The sequence below is a fragment of the Syngnathus floridae genome, chromosome 3, assembly GCF_059516105.1.
Source record: "Syngnathus floridae isolate MCC-2025c chromosome 3, RoL_Sflo_1.0, whole genome shotgun sequence".
NCBI lineage: Eukaryota > Metazoa > Chordata > Actinopteri > Syngnathiformes > Syngnathidae > Syngnathus > Syngnathus floridae.
Window position 1 is genome coordinate 16,154,727 of NC_142415.1, and position 13,301 is coordinate 16,168,027.

General features: G+C 41.8%; 2 protein-coding genes across 13 annotated transcripts; both read left to right on the top strand.

The window, feature by feature from the left end:
- On the top strand, window positions 1–8,207 carry LOC148400818 (tropomyosin alpha-1 chain-like). Of its 10 annotated transcripts, none has more exons than XM_088371166.1 (10): window positions 1–169; window positions 378–503; window positions 2,312–2,445; window positions 3,365–3,482; window positions 3,556–3,626; window positions 3,709–3,784; window positions 3,882–3,944; window positions 4,189–4,258; window positions 4,731–4,809; window positions 6,589–7,695. In XM_088371166.1, exons 1-10 carry the CDS (start codon window positions 56–58, stop codon window positions 6,608–6,610), a joined length of 873 nt encoding a protein of 290 aa, XP_088227292.1. In that variant the 5' UTR covers window positions 1–55; the 3' UTR covers window positions 6,611–7,695. The 10 variants fall into 10 exon arrangements, with proteins under 10 accessions (XP_088227292.1, XP_088227298.1, XP_088227295.1 ...); XM_088371169.1 differs by lacking the exon at window positions 6,589–7,695 and adding an exon at window positions 7,702–8,207 and having other exon boundaries at window positions 2–169; XM_088371170.1 differs by lacking the exon at window positions 6,589–7,695 and adding an exon at window positions 5,400–5,607 and having other exon boundaries at window positions 2–169.
- A 455-nt stretch (window positions 8,208–8,662) lies between these two features.
- Window positions 8,663–13,290, top strand: fbxo22 (F-box protein 22). Of its 3 annotated transcripts, none has more exons than XM_088371613.1 (7): window positions 8,663–8,870; window positions 9,067–9,199; window positions 9,437–9,524; window positions 9,607–9,699; window positions 10,855–11,007; window positions 11,191–11,353; window positions 11,631–13,290. In XM_088371613.1, exons 1-7 carry the CDS (start codon window positions 8,740–8,742, stop codon window positions 12,022–12,024), a joined length of 1,155 nt encoding a protein of 384 aa, XP_088227739.1. In that variant the 5' UTR covers window positions 8,663–8,739; the 3' UTR covers window positions 12,025–13,290. The 3 variants fall into 3 exon arrangements, with proteins under 3 accessions (XP_088227739.1, XP_088227741.1, XP_088227738.1); XM_088371615.1 differs by having other exon boundaries at window positions 9,437–9,500; XM_088371612.1 differs by having other exon boundaries at window positions 8,664–8,870; window positions 9,437–9,500; window positions 9,580–9,699.
- Window positions 13,291–13,301: the final 11 nt, after the last annotated feature.

A 13,301-nucleotide genomic window follows, 5' to 3' on the forward strand; every position in this document is an offset into this window, starting at 1 on the left:
CGCTCCACTCCATTTTTCTTTTATAGGCGCAAAAAACACCAACACTTAAGCAGCCATGGATGCCATCAAGAAGAAGATGCAGATGCTCAAGCTCGACAAAGAGAACGCTTTGGACAGAGCTGAGCAGGCTGAGTCGGACAAGAAAGCGGCGGAGGACAGAAGCAAACAGGTTGGCATCCAATGCTCGTGCGCTTTTACGCGCGGAGCGAATGGATTTACGCGCACTCTAGTGTTTGTCTACAGCCATAATAAATAAAATACCAGTGATTATTGTGATTATTTCTGAATATTCTTCACATTGGTGAACAATTCGCAGTGGGACACCATAATTGCCTAAAAACTAATGATGGGTATCTCGCTCTCTCTGTGTGTCCCAGCTTGAGGATGACTTGGTGGCACTGCAGAAGAAGCTGAAGTCGACAGAGGACGAGTTGGACAAATACTCTGAGGCCCTGAAGGATGCCCAGGAAAAACTGGAACTGGCTGAGAAGAAAGCCACAGACGTGAGTTCAGGCCTCAGTCATGTGACCTTGAAATGACCTTGAAATCTCAACCACCCAGCTTCCCTACATTAATGGCTCCACAATGCAATAATTAAGTACCTGTGGATAGAATGTTATATTTAGCATGTCCTCTATATGGTAAGGTCACTGTTTATACTGGCTTCCTGAGTACATTCCACAGGCGGTGGCACCAAACCACATACTGGTTTAGTGTTACACCAGAGTGATTTTACAAGCATGTTTGGCCCATGTAAACCCTGACAGATATGTACTTGTTCCAGTTGGCATGGGTCATTTCCATTATGTTATTATAAATGACCAATTTTCTGACTATGTATACAATGAATAACCAGAGTGACCGTTTTAGTTGAAAATATTTTTTAAAATTAGTTTATCTCAAGAACTAACCTAACTAGTAACAGTGATTCAAAGCATTCAAATAGATAAGTCAATTATTTACTCAATGATCAAGTGGATACCCATTTGGTAAGATATTAATTTAGCTATTAGTCAGTCGTTAGTGTCCACTTATTTAGTGAATCAGTTGAGTAGGAAATCAGTCAGTCAGTTGGTGATTTATTCAAGTAGTCAGCCATTTAGTTACTTAATTATTAGTTAGTTATTTAGTTTGTTAATCAGTTGGTCAGTCTGTCACATATTTATTCGGTCAGCAAACAATAATAATAATAATAATAATAATAATAATAATAATAACAATAATAATCATAATAATAATAATAATGCTAAGAATAATAACAATGATAATAATAATAATAATTGTGCACATAATGAAAAAGTCCGAACAGTAATAATAACGTTAAGCCATTTTTTAAATTGAAATTGATCAGTTTGTGGGATAGCTCAATTTTCCAGTAGGAGGTGCCCTTTTTATTTGTTCCTTAATTAGATCGCCCTAATTTTTAACGAGTTTATAAAAGACAATATTTTTATTAAAAATTAGGATAAACATAAAAATGCATATAATTCATAGTTTGTATATATAAATTCAGTTGTTAAATAATTTCCGTGAGAAGTGAGTCACTTCCGGGTTCGGTGGCACGTCCCAATCCTCATCAGGACTTGATTAAAGTGCGGTGGGGGCTGGGATCAAACGCGGCGCATCTCGACTTGTGTCCGGCGGCGGCGCCTTTTTGTGGAGGCCAACAAGAACAACACTAGCTTAGCCGGAACGACGGTTGGGTCACAATCATGGCCGGTGGGAGCTCATTGGAAGCGGTGAAGAAAAAGATCAAGTCGCTACAAGAGCAGGCGGATGCGGCGGAGGACCGGGCTGCCTTCCTCCAGCGGGAACTCAACCTAGAGAGGAGCGCGAGGGAAGCAGTAAGCCAACGCTAATGATTTAAGGCAATTAGTCATGAGGCTCCCGACGGCTTTAGGCGTAAATCTGGTCAAAAAAGCGTGGCGGCGAGGCCCAGACAGTGTCGCTTTATGTGTATGAATTGTATGGACACAATTGTGTTGTGAGTCCCCCCCGCACCATCACCACAAACGCCCTGGAACGCGTAGCTAGCTTAACGACAGGTTCCTCCTTGTGCTAAATCCCACAAGCATCATTTAGCCTAAAACCGTTTCCATGACTTAGAATGTCCTGGTTCAATCATAAACTTTTGATAATTCAACCCAAACTATGCTAAAATACTGCAACACCCCACCGCACCCCTCCCTCTTTTCTGCATCCCTCACCACGCCCAAGATTTGTTTGGATGCTGCATGTCCCACGAGAGAAGTTTTTCTTTTTCAGCTCTCCTGCAAATACACCTGACTGACTTGTCTGGTGCCCTTTCCAGGCTGAGGGTGATGTGGCCTCCCTGAACAGGCGCATCCAGCTGGTTGAGGAGGAGTTGGACCGTGCCCAAGAGCGTCTGGCCACGGCTCTCACCAAGCTGGAGGAAGCTGAGAAGGCTGCTGATGAGAGCGAGAGGTACGTGCACACCACTCCATTTATATATGATAATCGAAAAAAAGTTTCAACAGCACCCACAGGATATTTAGAAACTATCAAATGTGAAGATAGAAAATGCAAGCTTTGTATTGAAGGTCAGAGTTCAAAGGTCACTTATCCTATGCTGCGTGACCAGATACCCTCAACCTAAGCAATACTGTGACATTAAAAAATGATTCTTCTTTTGAACAAGCTCCTATTTGAGTCACTCTTGACAAAAACTGTATGTCGGAAGACCACTCCCAAGCATCTGTCTCAGTGATGCCACATCTGGCCACATGTTGTAATGCAGCAGTGTGTACATAGTTTACATAGTACTTTTTCCCCCCCTCAAGGATCACTAAACAAGGTGGGACAAAAGTTCAAACAAAATTTATTTAGAGAAAAAAATAATAATAATAATGGTGCAAATGTATAAATTGAACAATGGTTTCCTTGGAATAGCAAACATAGTGCATTGGATATTAATAGCTATTGATAATAACATTTTCCAATTATGGCAATTTGGAATTGTGATGTGTAGTAATAGTAATTGTGATGGACTCGATTAATGGTGCAGATGAAATAGGCTGTAGGTATGATATGCTGTCATAAAATGAGAATCCTCCGTCTAAGGCGTTTTCATAGGCATGCATGAAGCATCTATTAAATGTATATGTACATTTTTTGTCAGCATTTCTGGGTTGAATGTTATAGGAATGTTTCATAATGGTTCCTCCGAGGTTTAATTTGCTTATAGAATTGCATGGTGAGTTGGAATGTACACTCACCCCTGATCTTTAGCAATGTCCACATTTTGAACAGGCTCAAGTGTTTGGTATTTTTATAGCTGATTAGTTAGTGTCTTTTTTTGTATCTTTGCTTTGAAATAACTAACGTGCCAATTGTGTCCCCTCAGAGGCATGAAAGTCATTGAGAACAGGGCGATGAAGGATGAGGAGAAGATGGAGCTGCAGGAGATCCAGCTGAAGGAGGCTAAGCACATCGCTGAGGAGGCTGACCGGAAATACGAGGAGGCGAGTTTCTCAACTGGAAGACTTCTAGAAGAGATTTGCCTTACTCTAACTCACATTGCATGTTTGACTTCAGGTGGCCCGTAAGCTTGTGATCATTGAGAGTGATTTGGAACGTACAGAGGAGCGCGCTGAACTGTCTGAGAGGTAACAACTTCACATTTCAAAGTTATACTTGGATATAGCATTGTTTCATGACCACTTTCCAATCCAAACAATAAAACCACAGTAAATGCTCTGAGCTTGAGGAGGAGCTCAAGACCGTACAGAACAACCTGAAGTCTCTGGAGGCTCAGGCAGAGAAGGTAAGCCAGCAGAAGAGAAGAATGACGCAACATGACATCATTGAAGCTGTTTGTGGTATTGTGACACTTTTTTGTTGTTCTTTGTATGGAACCACAGTACTCACAGAAGGAGGACAAGTATGAGGAAGAGATCAAGGTTCTTACAGACAAGCTGAAGGAGGTGAGGAGGCTCATATTCACGTCTGAGAATTATTGAAGCAAATTTTTCATTTGTGTATTTTTGGGTTATTTGCTTAACTTTTTTTGTATTATGAGATGGCTCTATAGCGGAGGGACCATATGTGCTTCATGCATTAATTGCATTTACTAAATATGGTTCCTTCCTGTATAAGGAGCTAAAATGACCCATTTTGAATTATCACTTTCGTTATTGCGGGCGCTAATCTTTTCTTAACTCCTCGCAGGCCGAGACCCGTGCTGAGTTCGCCGAGAGATCAGTCGCCAAGCTTGAGAAGAGTATTGATGACCTGGAGGGTATGAATTTATTTAAAATCTTACTAGGCCAATAGAAGAACCCAAATTTAGGTCTCACAAATTGGCTCTTTGAAATGCAATATAGATGTCAAATCATTAACGCGGGCGTCACGCTTTTCAACGGTTTATCGCGAGTGAAAGAAAAGTTGAGGCGGCCGTGCTGTTATTTGATTTGGCAGCGATGCCCCTCGCCTGTGTCTTGCATTCCGATCCGCTGGCTGTTCAAGGCCGGCAGGTGTCAGGCCAAGGCTTTCCACGACTCCTTCGGAATCTGTCACTTCTACCGCAGCTGTTGCGTTTCTATTACTGTCCCGCTCCCTTCATGGTTTCATTGTTTGTGTGTGTGTATATGTAGATTTTTTATTTTTTTTTCCTTGGTTGGCTGACATCATTTCATTCCTTCCCTTTTTCTTTCCTCTTTTGGTTTATCTCAATCCGATCCACCGTCGTGGTAATAATTCCCCCACCGTAGATGAGCTGTATGCCCAGAAACTGAAGTACAAGGCCATCAGCGAGGAGCTGGACCACGCCCTCAACGACATGACTTCAATGTAATTCAACAGGATGCTTGTGTGTGTGTGTTTGTGTGTGTCTGTGTGTGCTATTCCTTTTTAATAGTCGACCCACGCACAGCCTTGAACACTTGAACAGACAATAGCTCCCCCTTGTGGCATGTCTGAGTTTGTTAACCAATTAGCTCTAGGCGTGTTTAGTCCAGAAAAGTACAGGTGCATTTCAATAGAATAAATGTAGTAGTTTGATTAAAAATTTGACAGATTCAGCACACACAGTAAGTTAAAGAAAACCCCTAAATTTAATAGCTCTTGAAATAAAACACACATGAGTTTTCCCATTTAAAAAAATTAGGAATTTTCCTAGAATGTTTAGCTCGTTTTTTTAATGGTTCACTTTTTGAATTGAACTACTCGAATGATTTTTTCGACGACAGTTTTTTTGTGATACACCTGTATGTCCACTAACTATCTAATAATTAAGTACGCAATGCAGTTTTTAGTCGAGAACCTCGGTATGCAACACTTTACCTTTCTTACCATCTATTTTCTCCCCTCTGCATGCTTCATTCTGCCTTTTGTCTTTTTTTTGTCCTTTTCACTTTTTTGTTTCTTCTTTTCTCCTACAGCTAAATGCGTTCATCTCAGAAGCCACATGCTGCTTCATCGTCATCTGTCTGTGCAGCGCTGCTCGGACTTCCCTGTCTTTTGTTCTCTCTGTACTGTCCTCTACTGCCGCTTTGTGTCCACGTTGAGCCACCGCTGCCGCCACCAACTCTCATACACACCTTTCAAGCCGTTTTACTTTGCTGTAAAATAAAACTTCTTCCATCTGTGTCCGCACTTTCCCCTTTTTCCTCCTGCAATTTTCAAGTCCATATATCCATTTTTATTTGAGTTTTGTTTTTCCTGTCTTAATTTATTTTGTTGAGTAGCTTTTGAATAAATTCCAAAGCTCCTCTCCCATTCGCTGTTCCCCGTCCCTGTGGGAGGACGATTATTATGAATAGGAGTTTTATTGTCATGTAGTGTAACATTTTAAAGTAGTATGTAAATATTGGTCCAGGGTGAAATTGTTAGCATTGTAGACCTTTTACAATTATAAATGTTACATTTGTAACTGCCATAGAGGTTTTAAACAAAAATACACAGTTTAATGATGAAGGGATTTTGACAGTAATAGATCCTGCCAATGAACATTCTTGCGGGACAAGTTAGCCAATGTTTATAGTAAAATGTTTTTTTAAATCCTCGGTTTGTCACAAGCCGTCACTTTTGTTTTTCCTCTCCCCCAATTGAGGTTTGAGCAAGCTCCATATACGCTCCTGTTAGGTATCAGCATTGAATTCCACATCATCCAGCCTAGGTCCTGCATATCACAATTTAGATACCAGAAAATTGAGTGACTAGTTCCGTCACGGATTGATATTACACTGCTTCCGCTGTGTATAGCCGTAGATCGATAACAAGTGACAAGTGATTGTGTGTATTTGTACAATATGTGTAAGTATTGTACTTTAGAGGCTCCACTTAAATTAATCAGAATCATCTTTATTGACCAAGTAAGCAAAAAAAAAAAACCTAGGAATTTGTCTCCGCTAGTATGACTGACACAAGCCAGTGCTGATGGCAACGAGCGTTGTTGTGATTTATTTTTTTCTGGCCGACAAAAAATGCATTAGCTGGCTCACAAGGAACAAATGTCTTTGGTATATTGCTCCAAACTAACCTCCGCCGCCCTGTTTTGTCTTCTGCAACTAACCTGCCTTCTATCTCCTCTTTTCCTTTCTTTCTCTCACCTGCCTTCCGACTGTCAAGACCACCTTTACAAGCAGGTTGAGAAAAACCGTCATCTCAGCAACGAGCTACGGGTAGCCTTAAACGAGGCGTGAGGCGGTCACTTCACAAATGTCCTCATACTTTGATGCCATGTGCATATTCAACAGGCTTCGGTGCACAGCTCCGATCAATGGGTGCTTTCAATTGGCAGAAGAAAAAAATATTTTTTGGGACTCTTTGTATCATACTGCATGATTCATTGGCTTCTCTGCGGAAGGTCAGACACACCGGCAAATGATCAATTATTGGTGTTTGGTATTTGTTTTTCTGAGTTACTGTCAGGGCTGTGGGACCTTGATTGAAAACTGATAATCTTGTGGTTCCTAAGCATCGAGAAACCCACTCTGTTTCAAATGAAGACTTTATTTTGTGTGCTTCAGGCTTTTTCGTACGATGGGCCTCCTCTATGCAAGTAAAATTCCCAGAACAGAAAGGCAAAGCCAATAATTCACGTTCCAGGAAGCCACCGTCCACTCTAGTTGTTGTTCCACTTTGAGTCAGCAGGGGTCAGTAACTCGCGTTTGAAATTGTTGCCAGCTTGTCAACAAATGAAAAATCCAATGCTTCCGCTGAGTGTAGACAAGGAATTCCATTTGGATTTCATTATTTGTGCAGCTCGATTTATGCTGAAAACTCAGAGACACTGGTACTTGATGCACAACGAATTGTTGATACAGGCAAATACCAAATAATTCAGCAATCTGACCAAAAAAACCTACATGTTGTCTCTGAATTGTTTATCTTCATCAAACATGGGTCTTCATATAAGGCAAATGCTCCCTCAACTTTCACCAAACGTAAAGGGATCTTTTTAGAAGAAATGCTTCTGGAGCCGAACTTTTTACTTTGGCAGAAAACTGCAAAAATGTATGCAATGTATGTTTGATTGATGGAGTCGTAATCACAGCCCTGCCTTTAACTCAAATTCCAAATATTCGAAAGTTAACTTTAAAATTGACCCCACTTATTGTTAATGTGTAGCTGTGCTTTACACTTGTTTTGTGTCCACGTCCATAAGTGTGACCCGGGCTTCCTGTTTGTGTTTGCAATGTTGTTTGAACGGGTCTTAACGCTGCCATGCTATATTAACAGATAAACTTGATCGTGCTAAAGAAGAGGACCAGAGTGCAAGGCAGATGCTGGATCAGACTCTAAATGAGATCTGTAACATTTGACCTCCAACATGGTGACTGACTTTGGCACATCATGGCTGCCATAAACACAAGATGCGTTTGTGTCTCCTCAGACCTCAATAAGAAACAAGCTACTGTAGATGAGCACTGTAACCACATAGCATTCACTGTATGTCTTTATTGTTGAAAAAAATAAGCACTTTTTTTCCCAGCCAAAACCATATCATGTGGTTGATCAGCTATGATCAAGCCAAGGAACCTTTTATTGAATATTTTTGTAGTTAGTTTCTCTCTCTTTTTTTTTGTTTGTTTACCCCTTAAACAAAAAAAACACAGTTGCCTGAATGTACACAACGTATTTGCACTCAGAACTCTTTTTGTTTCATTGTTTAGCTGTTTTCTGTCATACCAATTTTATGATCATGGAAATGTTAAGATCATAAATAAATTGTTGAATGAAGTATATTTCTTCATGTATGGCCTTGTTTGACGATTCAGTCCATTAGTAGAAGACTGCCTTACTAGTAATGTCCCAGTCTGACATTTTTTGTGAACTAGTTAGACTTGGGCATTTTGGTGCTACTCGTTGGGTCCAGGAGCCTAAAAGGGTTAGAGACATGACACATTTCCACTTGTTGGGCGTTTTACAAGCAAAGTTTGCAATAAGTGTCCAAATGTGGCACACTTGAATCATGTTACCCGAGTAAGACTGGATGAGGACAAAAAATGGTATAGAACCAATATGGATAAATGATAGATAAATAAAACCATTTATGGATAAATGTTCAAACGGATTTCCATGTCGTATTATTCATTGGGATAATTTAATCATTTATCTTTACGTTGTAAAGATAATTTAAACCTGTGGCATCACTTGCTATTATAACTCCTGGCCGATAGGGGCAGTGGTTTCTTTTGACGTCACTATATTTAACAGTTCCGGGTCAATAGTGAAATTCCGTAGCAGGGCACCGTTGTAACGAAAACGAGAGGGAAAATGGATGATAATCCTGCTTTCGACGTCTCTCCGTCTGATAACAAGGCAACTTATGTACTGAGCAACGTTGTGGAGGTCGTTGAGCGAATTCTTACTTTCGTTCCGACCAAATCTCTACTACGAATCGCAAGGTAGGGGAACGTTTTCTTGCCCAAGTAGCAAAGTCCTCAGGGGCTCAACATGGCTGTTTATGGGAAGTGAAAGTATAACTATGACTTAAAACATTACTGTCTGTTGTACACGACTTTTTTCTAAACAGGCACTTGTCAGCACTGCTCCACCCCGCTAACAATCCTAACCATATGTTCGTGTGGTTCACTTCCAAAGTGTATGCAGGTTATGGAGCAACTGTGCCCGACGAGTGCTTAGAACACAGCAGCAGCTTACTTGGGTGTCGGTCTGTGGGCCGTCCACCACGGAGGTTAATGCCCTCTGCAACAGTCTGACTGAGGAGGTGGAGGTAAAGACAAGCACACACAATATTAGATATAGTGGGCTTATAGTAAAGTTGATACCAAATACAGACACTTGATAAGGCTTTTGTTTTGTAATTGAAATAAAAATGTATTTTATTTCAGTCAAACATTGGGTTTCTTTATATAGCTCTTAATCACTAAAGAATCACAGTTGTTCCAAGCCTACAGTTGACAATTGGTGTCATCCCCTGATATCTTGCACTTGACTTATGTTTTTACAGAAAGTGTTTCTTCTGCCCAAAATGGTTCTCACGATGATGGACCACGAAGCTGTCAAACTTCCAGGTTACTGTTACAGACAGAAAAAATGTTTGTATTCAGTATTACAACAGTGTTTTTTGCATGCTTGATAAATCTGTTCCAGATTTAAGCAGTCCTCTTTTTCTCAAAGCAAAGAGGAGCCGCCACAGTCTAGTTGAGGAGCTCAGTCAGGTCTTCCCGAAGAATTGTGATATCATGGGCATTGCTGCACCAGGAATTGTCTGTAAGTTTGCTTCTTTTTGTTCTAGAGATGCCAACCACCACTCTTGCTTTCAAATTCAACTTAGTCAGGCCAACTAGCAGGCATGATAATTTGCTGCTGCCCCTGCATTACACAAATAGTCAAGTCGGTTGACGGGTATAGTCACTTGTTGCTAGGCAGACTTCGCTGTGCACTGTCAGTTCCCCCGCATTATTTCTATTAGTTTCTGAAACCAATTAATAGTCATGGTCACCTTTTACTATTCAGAATTTGACGCACATCATTGTTCATGCCCTCTTGTTATTTAGGAAAAACCTTAACCGGCTAGCTGGTATGGTTGCTTGTTAATGGTGAGAGTTTTGTGCCCATGCCAAAAAATACAACTTGGGTACCAGCATTTGTGTCCACATGTCCAATCAAAAAAACAAAGCAAGATAAACACCAGTGGGAATTCCTTGGCAACTGCGGGCAGCAGAGAAAGGACGTACAAATTCCGCGCTGGAATAATGCACAACACCTTGCAAGCAACTTGAGAAGAGGGATCGCCCGTTTTTCCGCAGACATCCTCGGCATTAATCCACGCCGCCCGTGCCGAGTCAGAAGGGGAGCTGGCACCTCCCTGCCTGCTTCCGGCCCCCCACCCCCTCCCCTAATAGATGGCCCGTCTGCGGCGCCCCACGCTCGCCATTTCTCCACATAATCACAACCCTGCGGAGAAGTGACTCTCCATCAGGCGGGCTCTCCTTGGCGGGGATGATGGCTTGTCAGGCCTCTGCCGTCGATCAGGCCTAATGGCCGGCCCCGGCTGTTTACCATAACACTCATTTATTGGTGATATTGCTGCCAGGGGGTGGGGTCAGCGTGGGGTCGCCGTGGCTCTAATTCAATCAGAGAAAATCTGTGATTAGATTATGTATGGCGGTGTATGAAGGCTGGGATGACATGTAATGGGTTTTCTTGTAGCCTGAAGTACAAGTAATTTATGCATGTTGGTTATGGACTGCAGGCCATTGAAAAATGATCCCCAGAGTGGCGCATGTGGGAGAAATAAGACATGGGCGTGTGAAATCTTTTCTGCAATGTACGTGTCCTTTAGCACATCAACAAAATATGGTCAGCACCAAGAGGATGCCTTTAATGTATGGTATGTTTATTTGTGCACATGTTTATTTACAGTAACTCCCAGTGGCTCTCGCTCCAGTCCTCCGAAGGAATATCAGGAAGGAGAGGCCGGCTTTGCCATCATGTTCCCAAGCATGGAAGGCGTCCACATCAGACCGTTTCACTTCTGCAAGAAGTCCCTCTCTCAGAGCGCTCTGAAAGAAGCTGGTGAGTGTAGCAGTGCTAATAAAAATCACAATCTGAGTTAAACAACATGGTTGACATTTTAACAATACGCATGCAAATGTTCACTACAACACAGTGAGATACTGTTTCTTCACGGTGACTCTTATAAAAGGATACAATGTTCCATGAAGTGTATTGATTTCTTTTTTTCATGGGCTTCTTTAGGACTCATTGACAACCCAGAGTTGAGAGTTGTGTTGCTGTTTGTCTATGAGGCGTATAAACCTGGAGGAGCCCATTTCCTTGGCCAAATCCTGACGCCTCTGGCCAAGAGCAAAGCTCTCATCGCAGGGGGACTAGTAGAAAGTGTCTTTCCCGCTAGCCTCTGGTAAGAAACACAAAGCAGATTTCGCTGCGTGCGCTGTTTGCTCATGTAAAGGCAGGGTGTGTGTATTTACGCAACAGGGCGCATTTGTTAGCGGATCTGAATGTGATTGGGTGAAAGCATGGGGGGGTGGAGCTTGGACAATTCAGGACTGCGAACTATTGGACTATTGTAAAAATGATGTTGGTTAATTGATATTGGATTGACTAGCATCACATTTGAAATCTCAAGCAGATGCATTGTACTTTTCCATCTTTGACAACATTGTTGCTCTTTGCAGTTGTAGCCGGGGTGCGTATGGTGTGGTGGGCCTGGCCCTGAGCGGCCCCAAAGTGCAGGGCGCCTCGGTGCTTCTGGACCAGGAAGTTAGCAATCCCAAAGCGGCCGAAGACACCATCCGCAGGCTGAAAGCCGCCAAAATCCCAGAGAGGAACACTCTGGGCTTCATGTTTGCGTGCGTAGGCCGAGGGCACAATTACTATAACAACCAGCACAATGTGGAGGCTGACGCCTTCCACAAGGTCTTCCCCGGAGTTCCGCTGTTCGGCCTTTTCGGCAACGGCGAAATCGGTTGCGACCGCATCGTCAAAGATGACTACACACTGTGCGACTCCGACGCGGACTGTCTTCAGCACGAGTACACCACGGTCATGACGCTGGTCCATTTGGGTTGATGGCTACAAATTCACTACCATTTGACTAACACAAATTGAGCAGGAACGCATTGGAGTCATTTTTCGGCCAACCGCTTGCGTCTCTCTCAATAGTTACAGTAGGATAACACGCGTCATCTTTTATCGTATCCTACCGTGATGTAGCAGTCTTGTCAAACATAAATGTTTCAGGCGGATTTTGGGTCACCTTATAGGGTTTTGCACCCTGAGCTATTGTTAAAAAGTTTCTGGCAAAGGCACTTTTTCTTCCTGTACAAGTAGATGTCACTTTCCTTTTGAAAAGCTAGGGCAGTTTTGCTACACAATGTGGGCAAAAGTATTCAGACGCATGCCCAATATGTGCACAAGCACATTGTAGAGCTTTGGTGAAGCTTTACACTGCCGTTAAAAAAAAGAAGAAGCTCGTTTTCGTCATCATTCCCTTTCATACTGAACAGCGGTAAAGTTGACATGACTTTTTTTTTTTTGGGTGGGAGGGGGTGGCACTGTGTTCCTGTTTTAGTTCTGTTAAAGCATTTGAAGAACTTTCACTTCTTCCATACTAAATGCATTCAAGCATGCCTTTAATGTAATGGAAACAGAAAGGAATCTTCCCCAACTGTTATGCCAAATCTTGACAAAGTTTTCTGGGGGGAATACTTAAAATATGTAATACTGTTGCCCTTTCATTGTTGGGTTTCAAGGTCATCACCACCTGGCACAGCATTTAGGCTTTGTTTTTCTATCTTAAGTGGAGATGGGAACTAACTGAATATTGGCAAATGTTTTGGTACTCTCAAATTTGACAGCCTTCCAGTTTTCAATGTTGACTTTGGCTGTGGTCAAGGTGCAATTTCCACATGTATGTTGCATTGTGGTGTAAATGTTGATATTTAATATTAATCCTTCTGTGTTTTGTTTGAAGAGTTCAAATATTTTTGCTTAAGAATACTGCCCCTTTTTTAAATTTGAGCTCAAGTACAAGCGCTGCAACAGAAAAAGGTGGACAGCCCGTTATGCAAGTTAAACCATAGAAAAACTTTAGGAAAATATACATTAAGCCCACAAATGTTCATCATATTTCATCTTCTTGTACTAACTCTCAACAGATAATAGGTGAGTATAGTTTTCTTTGAATGTATGTAATGTAGTGAATCTTTTTTTTTTTTTTTTGAGAGAATTATTTTCGTCTGGGTGACAAGTGCACTTTTCTTACCCAACGTGCCAAAATCAGATCTTCATTCTATCTGCCCAAATCAAATAAATGAAGACCTCAAACAAAACGAATCGTGAGCCGT